Below are 21,771 nucleotides of genomic sequence, written 5' to 3'. Positions count from 1 at the left end.
CAGAATTTGAACACTGAATTACATTGATTGTAGTGAATGATGGATGACATGTAGAAGTTTATTAATAAATTCGAGAATATCTCAACAATACCACAAAAATTAAATAAACGAAAACTTACAAGTACACTGCATGTACTCATATCAAATTTATGTCAATATCTCGAACAACAATAAAACTATTCAATGTTCTTTTTGGTATATTCATTTTCAGACACCCTGTGTATGAAAATGACTTTTTCAACATGTAATTTGCAGAAAGTGCTACCTTTGGCCTGGCGGTATCCGATAGAAAACAAACAACTCACACAGCAGAAACTTGTCCAAGTGTGGTCACTCACCTTGACATAGCTACAGTAATGTCCGCCACGGCAACTGTGACCTTCATGAACAAGAATGGCATAGAGATGGTACAAGATCGCCGGACCACGGGGCTGCGACATGTACGGACGCAGGTTCAACATTTCAGCAAACCGAATGTTCTGTAATTGAAGAAGTCCGTATGATACAGGCAAAAGGAAGTCTAAAGTTCAAACACTATTTCAATCTCAATGAGATTTAACAATGTCTGCTTGTAAACAGCTTTATTAATCATTTCACAAGCGTAAACTGATCACGTGGTGAACAACCCTGGAATAATTCTGGACCAGTTCTCATTGAATGCCTTGTAAAGACAGGTCTGGTACAACAAGCAACAAGATAGACAAATGCACCTTTGAGATCTTTGCTATTGTGGAGCTGCAGAAACGCTTTAGTGTGAGGGTGAGGATGTTGGGTGCACGATGAACAGTCAGGGTTTTTGTTGCAGTCATCTTGCGCTTGCATCTGAAAATTATAATAAGCTCAACAAACAAGATCAATTTTAGAAGCATTTTCATTAAACAAGCTAAAAGGTTGGGCAGGGGGAGACAACAACAAAAAAAAATGCATAGTGATCAAACATGTCGATTCACTTTCACAACAAATGGCTCTCAAATATGTTTATAATCATTAACCATTAACCCTGCAATCCAAAAGCTGTCCTGCAATCATGCCCACTGCAAATAAACTCAGATTTATGGCCGAACACTTGGAGAAAGTCTTTTGATCGAGGTAAATCTTGCATGCTCACCCTGTCTCTCTGGAAGAATCATCAAACAAACTCACATATGTCCAAAGTCAAACACTCAATGAAGTTCATTCTTTCAAACTTCTGTGCCACATCATCAGCTGCGAGCTCTCCTCGTCAGACCACATAATCAAAGCTGGCCTCCACAGCCAGACATAGACTCGGGATCCTCCATCATGTCAAGTTCTTCCTTGATAAATCTGAAGGTCTCTTTGTCTACAAGACCTTTGTCCACAGGTCAACGAAGTGCTGCATTCTCATATGGGTTGGCACCTATGCTTCACATGTCACTCCCGAAGTGTGGCTCTCAACATTATTGGCTTCTTCCACAAAGAATTGGCTTCTCTACAAGTATCTGTTAGGCAGTGTATTGGTACAGTGTGATGTCAATGCTTAAAAGCTGAAAATTTGATAAGAAACAAATTGTTTATTATATTGCTCCCATATATGACTCTTGGAGTTCACTGACCCGCCGGTTTAAGACATCTGTGATGAATTAAAGGATGTGACGCGTGATCATGTGTCGCGCGGTTCGCACACGAGACAGATAAAACTGCGCGGTCGGTGGGATTGTCCCCGGGGCATTGTCATTTACGGCGGTGGTTCACTTGGTGCTCGTTGAATGGTGAGAATTGAGAGTATACCGGACTCCGTACTTATGCTGGCTAATTGCTGATTTATTTTGTGGTGATCGACTGCACGTGTATTCCTTGCTGCACATGTATTCCTCGCTGCACATGTATTCCCTTATGTGTCTGTAGAATCGGCTTCAATCAAGTGAAATAAAGCCTACACTCCGAAGGTTTTTCCCTCGCATTCATTTCAACATCGATGGAGTAAAGAACCTTTTAAAGAGGAACTCAAATGCATTTTTTTTTTCTGAAAATAATTGAAAAATCATTAAACACAGTTTCACTTGAAGAGAAATTATTTTTTTGAATTTTGTTTTTTTGCCAATCACAAAGTGCCGACAAAAGCCCGAAAAAGTGTTGATTTTTGATTTTTGCCAGTGACGTCACACCTTGAACCCACCTTGATCCAAATGGCAGCTGACACAGAGAAACAGTGCATTTTGAGCTTGGATTCCGATATCGATTCCACCGTCATTAGCAACTCAGAAGGTTCTCAGGATGTTGAAATTGATCAGTGGGATTTTGAAGAAATTATTGGAGACAAAACTAGTGAGGGAAACACTAAATTATGGGAATTATGGAGCCGTATCGTTTTGAGCCTTATGCGAGCGATTCAGACAAAGATGGTGATCAATGGAGGTGTAAGTGAAGATGAAATGGTGGTCACATGTTCACGAGAGATTGATAGGTTTTGTTTTTCCGTTCATTTGATGGTTTATGAGAGATTTTGTATTTATTGATAAATCAGTTATATTACTCAAACAGAAACATGGTGACAGCAAGTCCACGACACGACACAGCAAACAGCACAGACACAACACAGCCACCGCCAACAAAATGGGCGATGAATGCTTTGTCCCTCAGTCGCAAGCAGACTAGATGTCCTGTTTCTCACTTTTCCAGGATGCCATTTGCATCTGTGCTGCTGGGTCGTGCCACGTCAGTGCTGTGTCATGCCATGCTGATGTCCCGCCCCAGTGGAGGGGGGGAGGGTGGGTGTGGGGTGGTGGTGGGTATTGTGTCAGTGATGGTTGATGGGGAATTGTGGGAATGTGGGGGGATAGTGGAGGGGGAAGTGGTTACCCACGTACATGTGCTGGTAGATGGGTAGAGATGGTGTTACAGTTTCGAGCGACAGCCGTTTCTTCCACTTAATCGTGGGGATAGCATCCTCTCTCTATTGTGGCGGATAGCCACAAGATGTCGTCCTCTCTGTTTTCATAACAGTGCTGGGTAAAACGTTTTCGTCCAATTTCTGGCAAAGTTAGGGTCTTTCGGCCATTGGTGCAGCATGAAACCATGTCGGTTTGTATTAGTACAACCACCAAGGAAGGACACATTGACTCGGTACATTTGTTGGAGGGGGGAATTCGAAAATTATTTGCCGTTTGAGTTAAATCGTACTGCGATGTAACCCAGAGACAGTATGAATCTGGTGGTCTAACTTCCAGGTGTGGCGTCATGGCTAATCATGAAGAAGATGATTTCAACTTTTAATGGCAAAATTATTTACTTTGTAAATCGGAAAAAGACATCATGGTAACAATGGATAGATTAGCGTCGAGGTGGTCCGAGCGTTTGGGTCTCCTTTAAGGTTAGCCGATGTGACACAGAGCCTGCTGCTTTCTCATCGTGTAAAGGTCAGTGTCCTCTCTATAGGTCATGCTACTTCTGCCATTTCAACCCTCTGTCCCTCCCCAATCCCTCCAGATCATATCCATTCTTCTAGCAACTTCTTCCTTGTGAAACTCATAAAATCCAAGTGTGCTTCTCTCCAATCTTTTGTACCTTTTTTCGCTCCTTGGTGAAACCTCATTCTTAAATCTGTTCAAACCCACTCTTCCCGCAAGGGCTTCAATTTGGCAGTACGTGAAGACCACCTCCTCAGGCCATACCCCATTTTCTTTTAATATCTTCATTTTCCCCCATTCTTCTCCCCACATATGTGCTGGTTGCTATGTCTCCTTCCCTCTTGTTCGGTGCGTTTATTCGAAGAGTAGAATAGCAGAGGTGCGTTTATGATAAAACATGATGATGAAGGGCAGCTCTTGAAAAGAGGCACAACAACACACTACGATCATCCCCTTCCATCTGCACGTTGTCCTACTGCCACAATCAAACAGTAGGACAACTGTCAATGTGTTGCTTTCTACCCTTTATCATCTTGGTCTTCCATGAGCCCAGAGTTTGTCCACAAAAACATTTAAACTCTCACCTTTCACAGGCATACGAGTTATCCCCCTGCAAGATGTCAGGCCTCACAAATTGCTGCAGTGATTTTTCCACATCTGGAGCATTCTGTGGCAAGTCAGGGCATGAGCACATGAGAGGTTTCATGTTGGTGGCCTGAGACCCACAGCCAAGTCTTATTGCAATTAAAAAAACATAAAATAAATGCATGAATGGAAAAAGCATAATAGTCTAGTTTGACTCGAATATGGACCAAGTTGAGCAGCATTATGCAGTACTAACCAGATACTATTGGGACAAGAAGAGCAGAAAGACTGACATTTCCTGAAACAGCAGCATCATTCAAAAAAACCAAAATTCCCACCTTAAGATCAAGAATCATATCCATCATTGGCTGCAATGTGTCAGACTCCCCTTTGCATGTCAAGCATTTAACTGAAAGGGAAACACAGGAATTTAATAGAATGGTAAAACAGTGTAAATCTCACACAGTGAAATGTCAACCTGAACTGTAAAAATGGGCAAAATGATTACCGTTGGCCAAAACACACTTTACAAATGATTGCCAAGCACTCTTTTTGCCAAATTAGTAACACATGGACTTTGTGGAACAGTATTATAATTTTTTTGACAGGGTCTGATATTTGTGGAGGATCTGCAACACAAATCACACAGACGTGCAGACAAATACATGAGATAACACAGAGATGCCAACTTTTGGAAATCAGAATTAGGGAGGATTTGCAACCGACACCAAATAATGTGCGCGAAGCGCACATCTCGAGCGCAGAGCGCTCGACCCTTGCGGCGGGGTCCAGGGCCCGCCTTAGGGCCCTGGAAGCTCTGGGGTTCTAGACGCTCTCTAGTGCCCTCTGAGCCCTATTTTGGAGCATTTAACATGTTAAGAATTCCCACTTTTTGAACAAAAAAAGGGGAAAATTGTGCACTTTTTAATGTTACATGTATGTTAATATTAGTAAGTTAGGGGACAATCAAAGATTAACAAAAAGCACAAAAGAAGCAATATTTTTCTTACCTTACTGGCTGGTACTACTGCTGCTTGCTTTTTCCATGGCAGCTTTGCTGAGTGACAGCTGTGTGGCTCTTTTAGCCCTTCTGATTATGTCTTTGCTGTATTCTCTCTGGTAGCAAGGGGTGCTATGAGCTAGTTTTTCAATTAAGAGAGCTTCCAGGGTTTTGACACTCAAATTGGGACGAAATTCAGTATGATTCTTCCGTACAAGACTGAGTGCCCGCTCACATGATGCGTTCGAATGAGGAATGACCAAGATTCCCTTCATCACTTTGCTCAAATTAGGATACTTCTTGGCACCAGTGCAGGGATCTGTGAGCTGTGAAATCCGATGCCACTGCTCATCCACTCTCACTGTCTCAGTAGCAATTGTAGCTATGGAGGCGTCTGCCTGGTAGTGAGCGAATTCACTCTCAAGACTGTCTATGTCACTATCACCGCCACTGAACAGACAGGGAAATTTCTTGATGAAAAACTCTACACAGTCAAACCCCACTTCTTGGTGTAGCTTAACATCCAGCACCTGAGCATGCTTGGCTAATTCATCATCTAGCGGCCAGGTTTTGAAGATGTAATTGCAGGCTTTCACATAATATGAGCGAACTGCACTGAAGAAACCTTGGATGTCTGACTCACTCAGAGTGAAGGTGGATTTCTTGAGACTCCTTTGTTCCCTTATATACAGTTTGGCATCGTTCCCAATCATGAGGTCCTCATCATTCTTCTGATGATTTCTCTCAGAGAAGGGTACATTTACCAGAGCAACCGATGACACCGATGGTTTCAAAAACCGTACGAAGATATCTTTCAGAAGACCATTCAATTCTCCGTGCAGGAGATGAATACAGGGTTCGTCTCTTTGGAGCAGAAGATTCCCCTTCTCAAAAAGCTTGTTAGCATATCGAAGGAAGAAACAATAGAGTTTTGTTTGTGGAGACAAGAACATCCTGTTGACACGTTTTTCTCTAGATTCCTGCGCAGTGTTTGAGGAAGATGCGCTTTTAGTTGTAGAACTCGTAGTACACTTAGCCGCAGGGCGATCACACTTGCGTTTACTGCCAGCAGAAGAGGTCAGACTCGTAGTACCAGATCCAATTTTACGTTTGAGGAGAGAGCTTGAGGTAGGTGCAGCCAAGGAAGAAGACCTCTGATTCGAAGGTTTTGCTGAGCTTCTATCAAGTGATTTGGCAAAAGCAGAACTTAACTTGGGTCCTTCTTTGCCTGTAGATGGGACTATCACAGTCTTTCTCGACTCTGAAGGGATCTGCTTTGTAGATGAACGTGATGAAGGGCCGGTGATGCTACCTGCTCTCAGCATTGGTTTTGGTGCTGTCCCTGCTGTCTTCTTGGCAGCAGATACTGCAGTGGTAGTGGTGAATGCTGCTCCACTAGTGCTTGATCCTGCAGTGCCAGTACTGGCAGTAGATACAGTGCCGTCCTTCTTGCTCATTGTTAGAGTCTTGGCTACAGTTGGTTGCATTTTTCTTCGTACTTCTTCTTTGAAGAAGAGGCGAAGTGGCTCCCACTGTTCAATCAGCCTGTCTAGGCACTGACCAAGGGACAGCCACCTTGTTGCGACATGCTTCAGAATCTTGTGTGTCAGGGCATCACAGAGTTCTTGCAGTGCTTTCACTCCTTTGACGCGTTTACTACTTTTGTCCAAGTAGTAGTAAATATCGATGAGAAAGTCATCTAATTCAATGGGTAAGGCCTGAGCCGCCTTCTTGGCCGTATTGTGCATCATATGGCAAGGGCATCCCATGATGTAGCACTCTGGATTTTGTTTGTGGATATAAGCAGCGACTCCTTTGTGCTTGCCCACCATGACAGAGGCATTATCAGCACAAAAGGAAACACAATTTCCCCACGGAATTTTCCTGTCACTGAATTCATGATCAAGCAGTTTGAAAATGTTTTCTCCAGTGGAATCTTGTTTGCACGCAGGCAAACTTAGCAAACCTTGCTTCACAATCCCAGCACTGTTGTCATAGTACGAAATCAGGACAGGATATAGCTGGGCCTCACCACTGTCATTGCTACCGTCTGTAGCTAGGCTAAATGGAGCTAGTCTAGCAATATCGGCAATAGATGAAGCAGTAACATTTGACAACTCACCAATTATTGCTGAAGTTTTTGTTCTTGCACATCCATACTTTGAAGCAACTTTTGAATCTGGAAACATCTTTTGAAATAGAGGTCCAGCATGATCTGAGACTGATATGGGCAAGTTATGTTCCACAATAAATCCACTAAAGAGAAGTTCCGCTCGGGTAACATCCTCTTCCTCGCTTGTCCCTTGTTTGGTGAAATAATTCAGAAGTGTACCGGTACTCGTGCTCGAAGATCTCTCCTTTGCAATGTCTGTGTGCCGTTTGCTTCCAACGTGCTTCCGAATATCAACGCGACCTCCGTGCTCAACTTAAATATCAACGCTGCATACTGTACAATACGCATGATGAATTCCTCTTTCAGACTTTCGAATACACGGGTATTGGAGACTGTATTCGGTCTTGTACTTCTGAGACCATTTCTTGGTCTTCGTAAGCTTCTTTTCTGCCATTTCGTAATCAACATCGAGGGCTTGAAGCATCGGTAACTTCGAAGTCGATGTTCCACAGCTGCAGCGCGACTCGTAGAACTCTAGCGGCTGTTAAACACCGCACGGTGGTCGCGACCGCCGGGCTGGTACGGGACCCAGCTGCATGCAGTGAGCGTATCGCATGCATATACACTGTGCATACACACCGCATGCACTGTATTGCACACATACCGCATGCACTAAATCTCAGTGCATGATCGCATAAGCGAGATCCAGACCCAATGTTTCGCTGCTCCTCATTTGAATTTGCAATTTTTTACGTACAATTTGGTAGCAGCGAACGTTATGGAGTTACCACATGCTATACGTAGCAGACGATGCTTTTCATTCAATTCTCATACTAGTACATTCTGATTAGTGAACAGTGCAAAAATATCAAAATTTCGGGAGGATAAGGATAGTGATCATAAGGGCGGGAGTTTGGGTGAATTTTCGGAAGCCTCCCGATGAAATCGGGAGGGTTGGCATCTGTGGATAACACCGGACCTGGACTTCAGACAAACAGAGCCGCTGAGTTTGGGGGAAGTGATGTCACTTCCCAGGACAATATGAGCAGCGTTGCAATATTTATAACGTTGCTTTTTTCTCTGCAGTCAGCTCAGCTATTTAAGGAGAAATTTCCTCCTCCGCATGGATGCAAACCCATTATACCATTATACTACAGAGTCTGGTCGCAGTTGTGCAAGGCCAAGGAGATATACTTCGACAAGTTGTGTGACCAGATCAAGATTGGGTTATTTCAACTTATGGTTCAGCAAAATGAGGTATTTATGCAAGGAATTCTTGGGAGACAATAGTGCAGGTATTGCTGACTTGCGTGTACGTTGTTAGTGCTTTATTTGAACCTACTCGTGATCTTCCAACATATATCTGGACACGTGTGATGCAGGCAGAGTTTAAGGTCTAGACAAGCCAAACGCACATGCGCAGTCCAAGCTCCCCCCCCCCCCCCCAAAGCCTGAGGTGAGAGGCGGCCATACATTAATTAATGTATGACATGGAAAATGCAGTGCGGCAAATCTAGAGGAAATTGACCAAGAGGTTTAAAATGTAAAAGGAACTAGAACAGTACTCTGAAGAGTGCGCATCCCTCCGCCAGGCTGAACAGTTTACGTTTTATATCCCACTGATGGGCCAGATCTGCTGACGTGAACCAAAATCTAATTGGCTTGTTCTTGTCATCTAACCAACTAATCCACCAAGTTTTGTCATAATCCATCCACAACTTTTTGAGTCAAGGTGTGTGAATACCTTTTGAAGGCACTGTATGTATCATTTTTGGCCCAATTTCTGACTCGATGAAGGAATCGCTTTTATAAATTAAAAATTCTCATATCCAGATCCGGATTGGGTTCTTCATCAAAATCAAATCAATTTGTCCTTGTCACACACCAAACCTGCCACCAAGTTTCATCTGAATCTGTCCATAATATGAGATATCGTGCTATATACATCCCATTGTGATGGGGTTTAGCCAATTGTGAAAAATCACATTAACAAAAAAAAAAATCAAAAAAAATCTCAGATCCACATCTGGATCTTCACCAAAATCCCTTCCCTTATCATGCACCCAACCTATCCACCAAGTTTAGTTCTAATCCGTCCTCAACATTTTGAGATATCGTGTTAGTATATCATTTTTGTCCCCATCTCTCAAATAAAAGGTGCAGAATCACTTGGAATGTTGAACTAAGTATTGCAGTGAATCTATCAAAATTATCCATGCAGATTTATTAAATTGATGACAAGGAGTATAGTGTTGTGATGAATCAAATTTTTCATCTTCGCCAAAAATTAAGTGCATTTCAAAGAATATGACGCAGTAAATTGCCCACCGAGAATCGACCGAGAAGAGCACTCCAGCTCAGTAATATGTAGAATATTCCACCCAAGAACCCATCAGTGTATAATATGTTAATGTCCATCATGTCTCAACCAAAAGGATGTTCATATAAACTGTGGAACTAGAAAATTAGTAATCGAGTAATCGACGTTTCGGTCAACGACGGACCGCATATACGACGGTGGTCCCATACAATTATAATGGAGCTGAAAAATTCCTATCGCCTAGTGATGTCGTAGCCGTCATAGTGCTGCCAGTCATATAAAAGTACAGTGTAGCACATACAATTATGTACAGCACATAATACTTGATAATGATAATAAACAACTGCAGTGTGGCCAAGTTATAACGCGATTGTTGAGGTCCATAAAATGTCATCGTGAAAAAAAAGAGGGGTCGCGCTAAATCGGGATTCAACAAAATCAGCGTTCAAACTGACCCAATGTTGACCTAACATCCTAAAACACCCCTATTTTCACCCTATTTGACCCATTTTCTGCACGTTTACCTTCTAGCAAGTAAATTACCTATGATTTAAAGAATTCTGCGAATAAATCGTTGTTGTTACAGTAGAAATTAAAACGCAAATTAATTTTTCGTAAAGCATTTTATGTTGTTAAAACATTCACACCGTTCTGAAAATATATCACACAACTGAAGGTGCTCCTTTCTTCATTTGTAAATTATAACATCGATGCAATGATTATTAATGAAATCCAAACGCCATTTATTCACCTTTCTATAATCGATGTGAGAGGAGATTGTAAGCAGCCGCTAACAACACACATGGCCGCCGTGAACAGCACAAAGGTAAAACTAACGCGTCTTCCGTCGATCTTGGATGTGTTACAATTGCCTACAGTATTCAGTACAGTAACATGCTGTACAGGTTTGTAGCCCAGGAGCAATAGGCTATACCATATAGCCAAGGTGTGTAATAGGCTATACCATCTAGGTTTGTGTAAGTACACTCCATGATGTTCGCACAATGACGACATCGCTTATCGACGCATTTCTCAGAACGTATCCCGTCGTTAAGTGATGCATGACTGTATTTTAGGGATGCCATAAAGGACACATACAACAGGCATAAGGAACCAATTTAACGTTTTAAATAAGGTGGTATAAAAGACGGTGCATCAACGGTGGAAACCTCTGAAGAAATGTTTAGTTTTGTCCTTTTCTCCAGCCTTTAAAATCTTTATTTGATTTCAATCAAATTATGTACACTTTAACCTCGTAGAACACAAAATCGCCTTGTTGGCACTTCCAAAAACCTCCAGTTTAGCAGTATTTGTGTAAAATGTTACGCCATTTTACACCATCTTCACCAATCAAACTTGCCGCTCATGCTCTCAGCGTTGGGGAATAGCGATATGCAGACAAAGCGGTGGTTTGTGCTCAGAAATATAAAGCAAAAGTTGAAAAGACCCTTCCCACGTCCCTTCTCAACACTGCACGGGGTAAGGTGTTCTCTGAACTCTCTAGGTTCAAAGCTTTATTAATTTTAGTGGCTTACCTCGTGAACGGAGGAACCCTCCAAATATTTGATGAATCACAGTAGTGGTTTTAGAATATCGATCGAGTCTGTAAAGTACAACAAAAACAAAATGCAATAGCAGAACATGTACTCATCAAGGTAGTAAATTATTTAATTTTTGTAAGTGCTGAAGCCTCCATGTAAAGAGTCAAAACACGGCAAAGTCTATCATGATGATTGAAATAACACCAGATGGATGTGACAAAGAAGGTAATGAACATGATTTGAAGAAAGAGTAATTTCAGGTATTGAGTGAGGAGATAAAAGCAGTAAGTTGCAATTATGAGGGAGACAGTGGATAGTTCATGGAAATAAATGGATGATGAAGAATGAGATGCAGGTAGAGAGCGAAGGAGTGAGGATTCGAAAGAGGTGAATTTTTGTTTTTAAAGACAATGAAAGAGTGAATTGGAAAATGACAAAATAGGATGATTAAATTAAACCCTCACTTGGAAAGGCCCTGGAGACAGCGGTTTTGCATCGCATCGAGAAGAAGCCTGAGGAATTCATGTGCATCTTCCTGTTTACCGTAGACAAAATGTTTTGCAATACCTGTAGCCATTCACAGAAAATCCAAGATATTGGCATAAACCTCCACAAAATAACCAGACACAAATCAGCTCCTTGTCATGCGGTGCGCATCTGTCTGTTGTCATCCCACCATTTCCATTTGCCGCCAATGCACCCAGCATTCTCCTCTTCCACAAGCATAGATATCTACATTTTAAAATTCTGTTTTTAATAAAATATATACCTCTCCAGGTAGTCACACCCCCACAACATGACTGCTCAGATTTCTGAACTTAGTCTCCCCAAACCACTTGGGCAATAACATTATCAGCAGGACACAGGTCTCTGTACCATGAAATGTAGGTATTCTCCATGAAGCAAGTGTTACAGCTGTAGCATCATGAGGACTTTCTAAATAATGTCACAAGTGGCATATAATGAGTAAAGGAAGTAGAAATATATATATATATATATATATATATATATATATATATATATATATATATATATATATATATATATATATATATATGAGGGCATGTTGAAAAGTAATGCCTTCCATTCTTTTTCTCCAAAACAAGTAAAATATTTGAAGGAAACAAAGTGCAGTCCGTACATTAGTTCTTCCCACCACTGGGTGCGAGGTTTCATGATTCTGACACAACAGGTCTCAGTACTATGTGAGTCAAGATGGCAGAGGGCAGCATGACATTGTTAGTGCTATGAAGCGTGAAGTGCTGGAGACGAGAATTGGGTACACCATGACAATCCTGAAAGTAAGAGAGTCAATGGAGTACCGCATCAAAGGATCACAAGCCCCGACGTGGCTCTGTAAGGTTTTCATATCTTCGCCAAACTTAAGGAATACCTTAGTGGAGAACATTCTTCTTCCGACAATGACATCAAGGCCCCCCTCAAAGCGCTGGCTAAGTCAGCAGGATGCACAGTTCTATCGTGATGAAATCACAAAAACTACTTGAATGTTGGCAGAAATGTGTGGACCCCATTGGTGATCACGGTGAGAAATAAATATGCACCACGGGAGAATAAAGATTGATGTTAGTATCTGTCTTTGTTTCATTCGAATATCTTTACCAGTTTGGGAGAAAAAGAATAGGAGGCATGTGTGTGTGCATGTATATGTGTATAATTATATATATATATATATATATATATATATATATATATATATATATATATATATATATATATATATATATATATATATATATATATATATACTGAACAAAAATATAAACGCACCAAGCGATTGTTACTATTTTACCTCGAACTCATTAATACTAAATCTTCACAACAATTTGGTTATAGAATCCATGACAATTGAGCATTAAATTTCAAAGAGTTCCTTGAGAATTCTGGCGACAGTCTTTGCGCTACAACAGCCGACACAACCGAGGTGTCACTGTCAGAGTTCACACAGTCAGTAGCGGGTGTGTCCACCGTTGGCGTCGCGCAGAGCGGTGCATCTCCGGCGCATGGACATCACCAGATTATCGATGGTGGCCTGAGGGATGTTTTCTCATTCCTCCTGGAGAGCCACACGGAGCTGGCGGACGTTCTCTGGGACTGCGTAACGTTGTCGTACGCGTCGATCAAGAACGTCCCAAAGGTGCTTGAAGGGCGACATGTCGGGAGAATATGGAGGCCAGTCGAGGACATCAATGTCCTCCTCACCGAGGAAGTCCATGCAGATCCTGGCAACATGGGGGCGAGCATTGTCGTGCTGAAATGTCACATGGTGAAGGCGCACAAACGGCACGACGATGGGTCTGAGTATCTCGTCCCTGTACCGCTGCCCGTTCAAGTTGCCTTCAATGAAATGAAGCCGAGTGCGCTCTCCATGGCATATGCCTGCCCACACCATAACACTGGCACCACCGTATGACACCCGACGAAGGACATTGGCATCAGTGTAGCGCTCCCCAGCCCGTCGCCAGACGCGGAGTCCGCCATCAGCCCGATACAGCTGGAACCGCGACTCATCGGTGAACAGCACTCTCCTCCATCGTGCGAGGGTCCAGCGCAAGTGAACATTGGCCCAGTTCAGTCGGGTCTGATGCCGGACTGCAGTGAGGTCGAGTCCCCGGTGTGGTCGGCGGGCTCGGAGGTTGGCCTCCCTCAAGCGGTTACGCACCGTCTGGGCTGAAATGCGCCTGTTATGCAGCCCGACAGTCTCATCGGCAGTCCTCGTGGCCGGTCGGAGTCGATCCCGGAGATGTTGCAGCCTCAAGTGACGATCCTGACCGGCGGTGGTCACACGTGGTCGCCGGGAATGTGGGCGGTTCACGGTGCTTCCAGTCTCTCTGAGGCGCGTTCTCAGGCGGCTAATGGTGGAGTGGTGGACATTGAAGTGTGCTGCAACGGCCCGTACTGACGTCCCAGCATTCAGCATGCCAATGGCGCGCTCCCTCAAGATTTGTGACATCTGTGGCATGTTGACATTTGGCACCAGTCCACATTTTGGGGAGGCCTTTTATAGGGCAAGCTATAGGGAGTGTTTGTGCCCTGGTCACGCTCACTGACCATCACTCTGTCAAGCCCCATGGTGCTCATGGGAAGGATTACTCAACGTGTGAGTCCACACACTCAGAGTGGTCAATTTCAATGGGAACATGTCTTGAGCAAAACAAAGGAACCATTGCTCAAACATATCATCGGTTTGACCATTTTCCCATAATGGCAATCTTGACTTAGATATTTAGGTTGGTGCGTTTATATTTTTGTTCAGTATATATACACATATATATATATATATATATATATATATATGTGTGTGTGTGTGTGTGTGTGTGTGTGTGTGTGTGTGTGTGTGTGTGTGTGTGTGTTTGTTTTTAAACACAATTCACTTACATTTGAGGTACCGAATGAAGGGCAGTGGCCTGAAAGAACGCTCGGTGCATGAGAAAGCCTTGCTTACATGTTCCCGCATCTTGCACAGAACGCAGAAGTACAACTGCTGACCTACACAATATAAACAGATACAGCACGACTCAAGACCTGAGGACACACTTGAAGGTACTTGGCTTTAGTGGATAACAACACACCAATTAAGTGTTTGCTCAAATCTGGAAGGGAAGATGTTACATTTGTAAGATGGATATACTCCAACTCAAGGTACAGTAACAGCAAAATATGAAAGCAAAGTGAGGTACTCACAATCATGATTGTGTTGCCCTGACTGTAGAAAGTTTGCCAGAGGAGGTGTATACGTAAGGCACTGAAGAGTGGCATTTAAAAAACAAGTGTTGCCCATGTTTTGGAGACCAGCCCCAATCCGGCTAACCTTCTGCCATTTCAGTCTCACGTGCTCTGGAGGAAAAAGCACTCGTCGGGGTATGGGGATCCCATCGCTATCTGCAGGCAGCATGAAGAAAACCCAAAGTACAACGGGAAGTTATGATCACAGTTCAACACCCAACCTGAACACATTTCAGAAGACAAATATTATTATGACACTATAGTATACCAAGGAAAACTAACCTTTGATATCAGAGTGATGACCATCATAATTGATTCGATCCCGAACGCAGTCTTTGCTTTCCGGATTAAGAATGATAAAATCTCGATGAAGACTGATAAGAGGGTTGAGAGAAGAGCTCGGTGCAGTCTCAAACTCAATACACTCCTCGAGGATCTGTTGGGAACTGGTGGCCAACAGCCGATCAAGGTCCCCTGCATTGTCTCCAATCACAGCTGTGGATGAGCCTTCGCTATCAGGATTACGCTTCGCCGACCTGAATGCAGCTTTAATCTTTTCATCCAGTTTCATATCTGTTTCAAACAATGGGACAACATAGCAAGTATATATATATATATATATATATATATATTATATATATTTAAAATAAACAGGAATATATTCCTGCTTGAGGCTATTGTGAAAAATTCTGACTCAAACCCAAGGACATCATCACTTATGCGGTGACAGCCCACCGAGCTATTGAATCTTCAGGTTAACCTCAGAAATTTCTCACACGAACACGGAAAGCTTTATAATGGCCAATGTCTTATGCGCCTGCAAGGCAGACCCCGTGTATGTGTATGTAGGTGTAGGTGTATTAGAGATAAACCTCATATAGAAATTTAATAAACAGGAATAAATTCCAGAAATTAAAATATATATATATATATATATATATATATATATATATATATATATATATATATATATACACACATTTATGAGGGGTGGGGGGGGCAGGCAGGATTAGATATCACCATAGAGCAGATAGGAATGTATACAGCAGGATGGTGCGTGTAAGAGTAGTTAGCCATCTTTATGTACAATTAGGGAAACGTTAGCTGAAGAAATGTCCTGTTTGATTGTGCACCATACAGGGCATGGTGCGTGGTAATAATTAGTCAGGGACTATTGTTAAGGAAATTGTGTATAGAGCCTCGATGTAAACCTCTACCGGGGGCGCCGGGAAACTTGGCAAAAGACGGGGCGGAGCTATGAAGGTCTTCAGGGGCAGAGTTATGGACGTCTCCCAAGGGGGCGGAAAGTTTCCCAGAGAGAGGAGAGGGAGGAGCCCAATCGGGCAGTTGGTTAGAGTTGGTCTGAGGAGAACAGGGAACACGATGGGAAAAAGAATGTCTGAGGCGAATACGAGGAGAGTTTTTGAGGAGGTCGTCTTGCCTGCCTACACCTGTTTTGTCGACCTGCCTGTGTATCTTTGTTTCATCGTCCTTGTCTGCTCTTTCCCGCTGCTGCCAGAGCTGAGTCCCGTGGTTTTTGTTCCCTTTCCCCACCCCCCATCTGTGACTGAGTCTGGGGCAAGGCGCTTTAGTTAGTTTCTTTAGAATCATTTTTAGCTCACCTGGAATGTAGTACCGGATTAATTATGGGATGGCACGTCGTCTGTCCACAAATACTTTAAAATTCTTCTCTAAAACTGCACATAGGATTTTGATGAAACTTTACCACAACGTTCATTACCGTGTATGTACCAAAGTTTGCTCATGGCATAAAATAAATAAATAAATAAATATCAAGCCCTAACGGGACTACGGGGGTTGCCCCCCAAAATAGATTTTTGCTTTCATCTCAGAAAGTACACATGCAATTCTGATGAAACATGACCATGACCTTCAATCACTTGTGATATACCAAAGTTTGTTCACGGCATTTAAAAAAAAAATAAAAAAAAAAAACTTAAAAAAAAAATAATGTGCATATATATATATATATATATATATATATATATATATATATATATATATATATATATATATATATATATATATATATATATATATATATATATATATATATATATATACACACACACACACACACACATCAGGGTCTGAGGGGGTCGACGGAGGAAGTTTAGGGGGGTTCCCCCCTCCCAAAGAGGTATTTTCTTTCTTCTCTGAAACCACATACACAATTCTGAGGAAACTTGACCACAGCCTTTATCACACGTGACGTAGCAAGGTTTGTTCATGGCATTAAAAAAAAATCTATTGGAATTTACTTTCTTCTGCATTCTTGCAATTCCTTTTCCTTCCTAGGGAAACCTTGGGTAGGAATTTGGCGACAGGGGTATAGTGGGACATAGACAATATGTCGGGGGCAAGTTGCACAAAGTGGGGTGGGGGGAGGGTAGGGTAGTATCGGGCAGAGATGCTGGATGGGTGTGGAACAATAGGGCCGACATTGAGCTCTCTTCCGGCGGCACCAGCACCACTACAGGCATGTGCACACCAAGGGACTGGCTGACTATGTTGGTCAGACCTGGTGCTTGTCGAGTTGCATCACCTGGTTTACCTTATTCTTCTCACCTTTTACTTACTGCCACCTTGTCCCGCCCACCCTAGGACCATCACGAATGCTATCACGCTGCAGCCCAGCTGCTTACCAAACCTCACATTGTGCCACCACTCACCTTGCTGGACTTCTGTGGCCCTGTGCAAACTTCTAGAGTTTCCAGAGAGGGTCTAAGATAGAAATCCTGGAGAGGGTCGAAAATGGAGTTTTGGATACAACGGACTGCAGTGCAGGCAGCCATCATTGTCACAGCCATGACACATGGACTGCCAGTGGGCAGCCATGACACAAAGGACTGCTGTGCAGGCAGCCAACATTGCCATAGTCATGCTAGCAAGGACTGCATGTGAGCAGCCTGGATGAGTTGTGTGATAGTGGCCAGTTCAAATAGACTGTGAGATAGCACATAACCTGCCGTGTTCAGTCAAGAGACATCCATAGTAGTGATGGTCTCCAACATGTGCCCCCCTCAAACAAGTTTTCTTTGCAGGTCTTGGGTCAGAGTTTGTATGTAGTTGGTATAAATTGTTGAAGCCCACTGGTTATGTGTTTTCGTTTCAAACATTCAGAAAATTCCAGTAATAGCATAGGGTTGTTGTGCGAGTCAGGTAATGAGCCAACGCATTAGGTGGGACATGTATAACTGCATAATGTCGCACGCACGGGGATAGGAGGAAAAAAGTGTAATAGGGGAAATACCTACACATATATGGCACACAGTAACGGATAAAGAACTCGGGTCGGTCGTACGACTCGGGTCGAGTCTGGGAAAGGGAAGGGGGTAGTGTTGCGGTCCTAGGAATCGCCCCCGGAGGCAATTGCACACAGCATACAGGTCCCTCAGTTTTGTTATTTCTATAGCATAAGTTCAGAGTACTCCCTTCCCCTTATGTAGTGGGTTGAACATGATTGAATGTGTTGGTAAAGGGTTGCATAGGTTTTTCCCCTTTTCTTAGGAGGAAATTGTAAATCTCCTACGAGCTTTGCGGCGTGCGCTTTTGCATATTGTGCCAAAAGATCGCTTGAATCGCACGTCATGACCTTGCCCCCTTACTCAACCTCCCCATAATCTTCCTTCAGATGACATAAGTACACAACCCTTATCATTTATTATGGCACACTATTATTTACTATTGGTTATTATTTCATACTTTAATTTACATTGCATTAAGACATACATGCCATTCATTGCCCCAAGACCCCAAGACCCCAAAACTCACAACCCACTAACCACAGCATAGTCATCTCTATGATGTACGAGGTGCAGTGGAACATGAGAAGCAAGCGTGCCAGCATCAACTCCGCTTTATTGCGAGTCCGGAAGTACATTCCTGCCACCCCTAGCGGGCGAGGCTTGATATACGAAAACCCAATCACGTGATACAGCACACTCCTCCTCTCGTAAAATGACAAGTCAAATGATGAAAGGACAATCATAACATGACCACCCGAAACCAATCAACACTCATAATCCTCCAAGTACCACGGCCGCACCCTGACCCGCCTCGGACGGGCAGCGCCGCCAGAGAGCCCAGGCTCAGACGCCTCCCGGCTTGGTCAAGGTGACACCGTCGCCGGACTCGCGCCATCCACAATAACAACCGCCCCCAGCCGACCAGCCTGCCCGACGTCCCCGGGTAGGACAGAATCAGGCGAAGACCCCCTGGGCGTCGGCGCATCCGGGCCCTGGCGATACAACGTCTGGCGCCGGCGACATTACAGGTGGGGGTCCCACATTGTTTGGCCCGGGGGGGTGTGGGGGGGGTGATGCTGGACAGCGATCATGCATTTGGTCCACGTGCCGCTTCCACACTTCCCCACCATCAGTCCGCACCATGCAATTCGCCGGCCCCAGTACCACAGAGACCACAGCCGGCACCCATTTGGAACTGTGGAAATAATCGCGCACCATTTCCCGCTGTCCCACATCGAAGCCGCGCAGCCGCGTCGGACGCGACATCGCCCCACTCCCCGACCCTCCAGGTCGCAGCAAATCCAGTCTGGACCGCAATGCCCGTCCATAGAGACGAATGGCAGGCGAATCACCCGTGACAGGATGAATTGCGTTCCTGTAATGGAGCAAAAAGACATCGACCACCGTCTGCACAGGTGCAACACCCCCCCTGCGCAAAGCCCGTTTCAACATCTTAACAAACGACTCAGCTTTCCCATTCGTCTCAGGATGATATGGTGCGGACCTTAGATGTCGAATACCATTTTGGCACAAACTCATCAAATACACCCGCGATGAACTGCGAACCGTTATCAGAGACCAGGATCTCCGGTAACCCTTTATTAGCAAAGATCATCCGCAGTTTCTCTACTGTAATGTTTGCTGATGTATGCTGCATTACTACAACCTCCGGCCATTTAGAGAATGCATCGATCACAATCAAAAACATTTTGCCATTAACCAGCCCCCCAAAATCTACATGGACCCTCTGCCAGGCTCTGTCTGGGGTAGGCCATAGTCCCGAAGCTCGACACGGGTTATCAGCATCTGTTTGGCACGTGGCGCAACGCTTAACCAACTGCTCAATGTCCTTGTCCAACCCCGGCCACCACAACAAGCTACGAGCAAGACTCTTGGTCTTCACGACGACAATGTGACTGACATGCAGTTCTTCCAAACACCGCTGCCTGAACTTCGGTGGAATCACCGTCCTCATTCCCCACATAACGCACCGTTGGACCAACGACAGCTCCGATGCGCGCGACGTGAAAGGTTGAAATGCCGGTGTCGAAGGCAGATCGCCCCAATTCCCCGTAGAAATCGCCTGGACGACACGGGCGAGCACCGGATCACGAGCCGATTCCACCGCGACCTGTCTGGCCGTGACTGGCCCGCTTTGGACCTGGCCCAGCGCGAACACATCGACCCGGTCGGCCAACTCAGACGCAGCTGGACCCTCCGTACACGGCAAGCGTGAGAGCCCGTCGCAGTTAGCATGCTTCTCGTGCTTCGGAACTGAATATCATAATCGTAAGCACCAAGAAACAGACACCATCGCTGTATTCGCGCGGCCGCTACCACCGGCACCCCGCGTTCGGGTCTCAGGATGAATTGAAGCGGTTTGTGATCCGTCTGCAAAGTGAAATGCCGCCCCAGCAGGTATTGATGGAACCTCCGCACACCCCAGACGAGGCTAAGAGCCTCGCGCTCGATCTGGGCATATCCCCGCTCTGCTGCGGACAGGGTCCGGGATGCAAAACAAACAGGCCGCTCAGAACCATCGTCCATCCTGTGGGAGAGCACTGCCCCGATGCCATATGCAGAGCTGTCGCATGCCAATAGGAGCGGACACACAGGCTCGTAGTGCACGAGGACCGTATCCTCTGTGAGCAGCCGCTTGATGCGGTCGAACGACGCCTGGTGTGCAGGCCCCCAAGCCCAGTGCTCGTCCTTCCTGAGCAACCGCGTTAACGGCGCAAGTTGTGAGCTGAGCCCTCGCACGAACCTTTCGTAATACTGGGCCATACCAATGAACGAGCACAGCTGCGTCTTGTCGCGAGGCGGTGGCATGTGTTGAATCGCTTCCACCTTCCGAGGACCTTTCAACAGCCCCTCCGGCGTGATGATGTGCCCGAGGTATTCCAAGCGCTGCTTGAAGAACGCGCACTTGTCCCTGTTCAAGTGCAGGCCGCACGCTTCTAGCTTTGTCAGCACTTGGGCAATGTTCGCAAGGTGCTCGTCCGCTGTTTTCCCCGCAATGAGCACATCGTCCAGGTAGGTCTGAGCGGGCAGGCCAATGCAAACCTGATCCATGGCTTTCTGCCACAAGGCTGGGGCCGAAGCAATCCCAAAACAGAGTCGGGTATATCGATAGAGTCCTTGACACGTGTTGATTGTCAAAAGATCGCTACTCCCGGGATCCATCGGCAGGTGAAAATATGCATCACGCAGGTCGAGCTTCGTGAAGTATTGACTCCCCGCCAATCGCGCATATATTTCATCGATTGACGGCAGTGGATATTGCTCCACGCTGAGCCCCGGGTTAACCATGGATTTGAAGTCCCCGCACAATCGGACGTCTCCATTCCGTTTCAGCACCGTGACAACCGGGGTGGCCCAATCTGAGTACGACACCCGTTCGATCACTCCACAGGCCTCCAGCCTATCCAGTTCACCCTTGACCTTGTCCCGCAGGGCATACGGCTCCGGACGTGGTTTACAAAAACGAGGAACCACCCCCTCCTTCAGGAAGAGTTTTGCCTCCATGCCCTTGAGTTTCCCAAGGTCGTCGCAAAACAAACCTTGATGTCTTTGAAGAATCTTCTCCAACTGATCCTACCACCGGCTCGGCATGGGTTGCACAAGGTGAACTGCGGCCCAGTCTAGCCTGATGCGGGCCAGCCAATCTCGGCCGAGGAGAGACGGTCCCCTCCCCCGCACGACGTACACCCGAAGCGTGGCGACCTGGCCATGGTACCGCACAGACACGTCTGCCATCCCAACTGGCGTTATCTTCTCGCGGGTGTACGTGAACAGTGTGAGGTTGGACCTGATAAGCTTCAGGCCGTTGAG

General features: G+C 44.9%; 1 protein-coding gene across 4 annotated transcripts in view; it reads right to left on the bottom strand.

Annotated features, from left to right (window-relative positions):
* The window catches only part of LOC147012064 (ubiquitin carboxyl-terminal hydrolase 36-like), a 105,641-nt gene that overhangs the window by 48,926 nt on the left and 34,944 nt on the right, over window positions 1-21,771 (bottom strand). For all 4 annotated transcript variants that reach the window (XM_085858206.1, XM_085858207.1, XM_085858204.1 and 1 more), the window contains 9 exons: window positions 14,954-15,244; window positions 14,630-14,827; window positions 14,324-14,434; window positions 11,392-11,494; window positions 10,922-10,989; window positions 4,292-4,362; window positions 3,953-4,035; window positions 711-822; window positions 339-479 (listed from right to left, as the gene is read on the bottom strand). In XM_085858206.1, the coding sequence (XP_085714332.1) occupies window positions 339-479; window positions 711-822; window positions 3,953-4,035; window positions 4,292-4,362; window positions 10,922-10,989; window positions 11,392-11,494; window positions 14,324-14,434; window positions 14,630-14,827; window positions 14,954-15,242 (1,176 nt within the window). In that variant the 5' untranslated portion in view covers window positions 15,243-15,244. The remainder of the gene's footprint in view (window positions 1-338; window positions 480-710; window positions 823-3,952; window positions 4,036-4,291; window positions 4,363-10,921; window positions 10,990-11,391; window positions 11,495-14,323; window positions 14,435-14,629; window positions 14,828-14,953; window positions 15,245-21,771) is intronic.

The sequence above is a fragment of the Eptatretus burgeri genome, chromosome 15, assembly GCF_056783735.1.
Source record: "Eptatretus burgeri isolate ZD-2024b chromosome 15, Ebu_testis_v1, whole genome shotgun sequence".
NCBI classification, from domain to species: Eukaryota; Metazoa; Chordata; class Myxini; order Myxiniformes; family Myxinidae; genus Eptatretus; species Eptatretus burgeri.
Note: the sequence above shows the minus strand (reverse complement) of the source record. Positions and strands in the feature narration are given on the sequence as shown.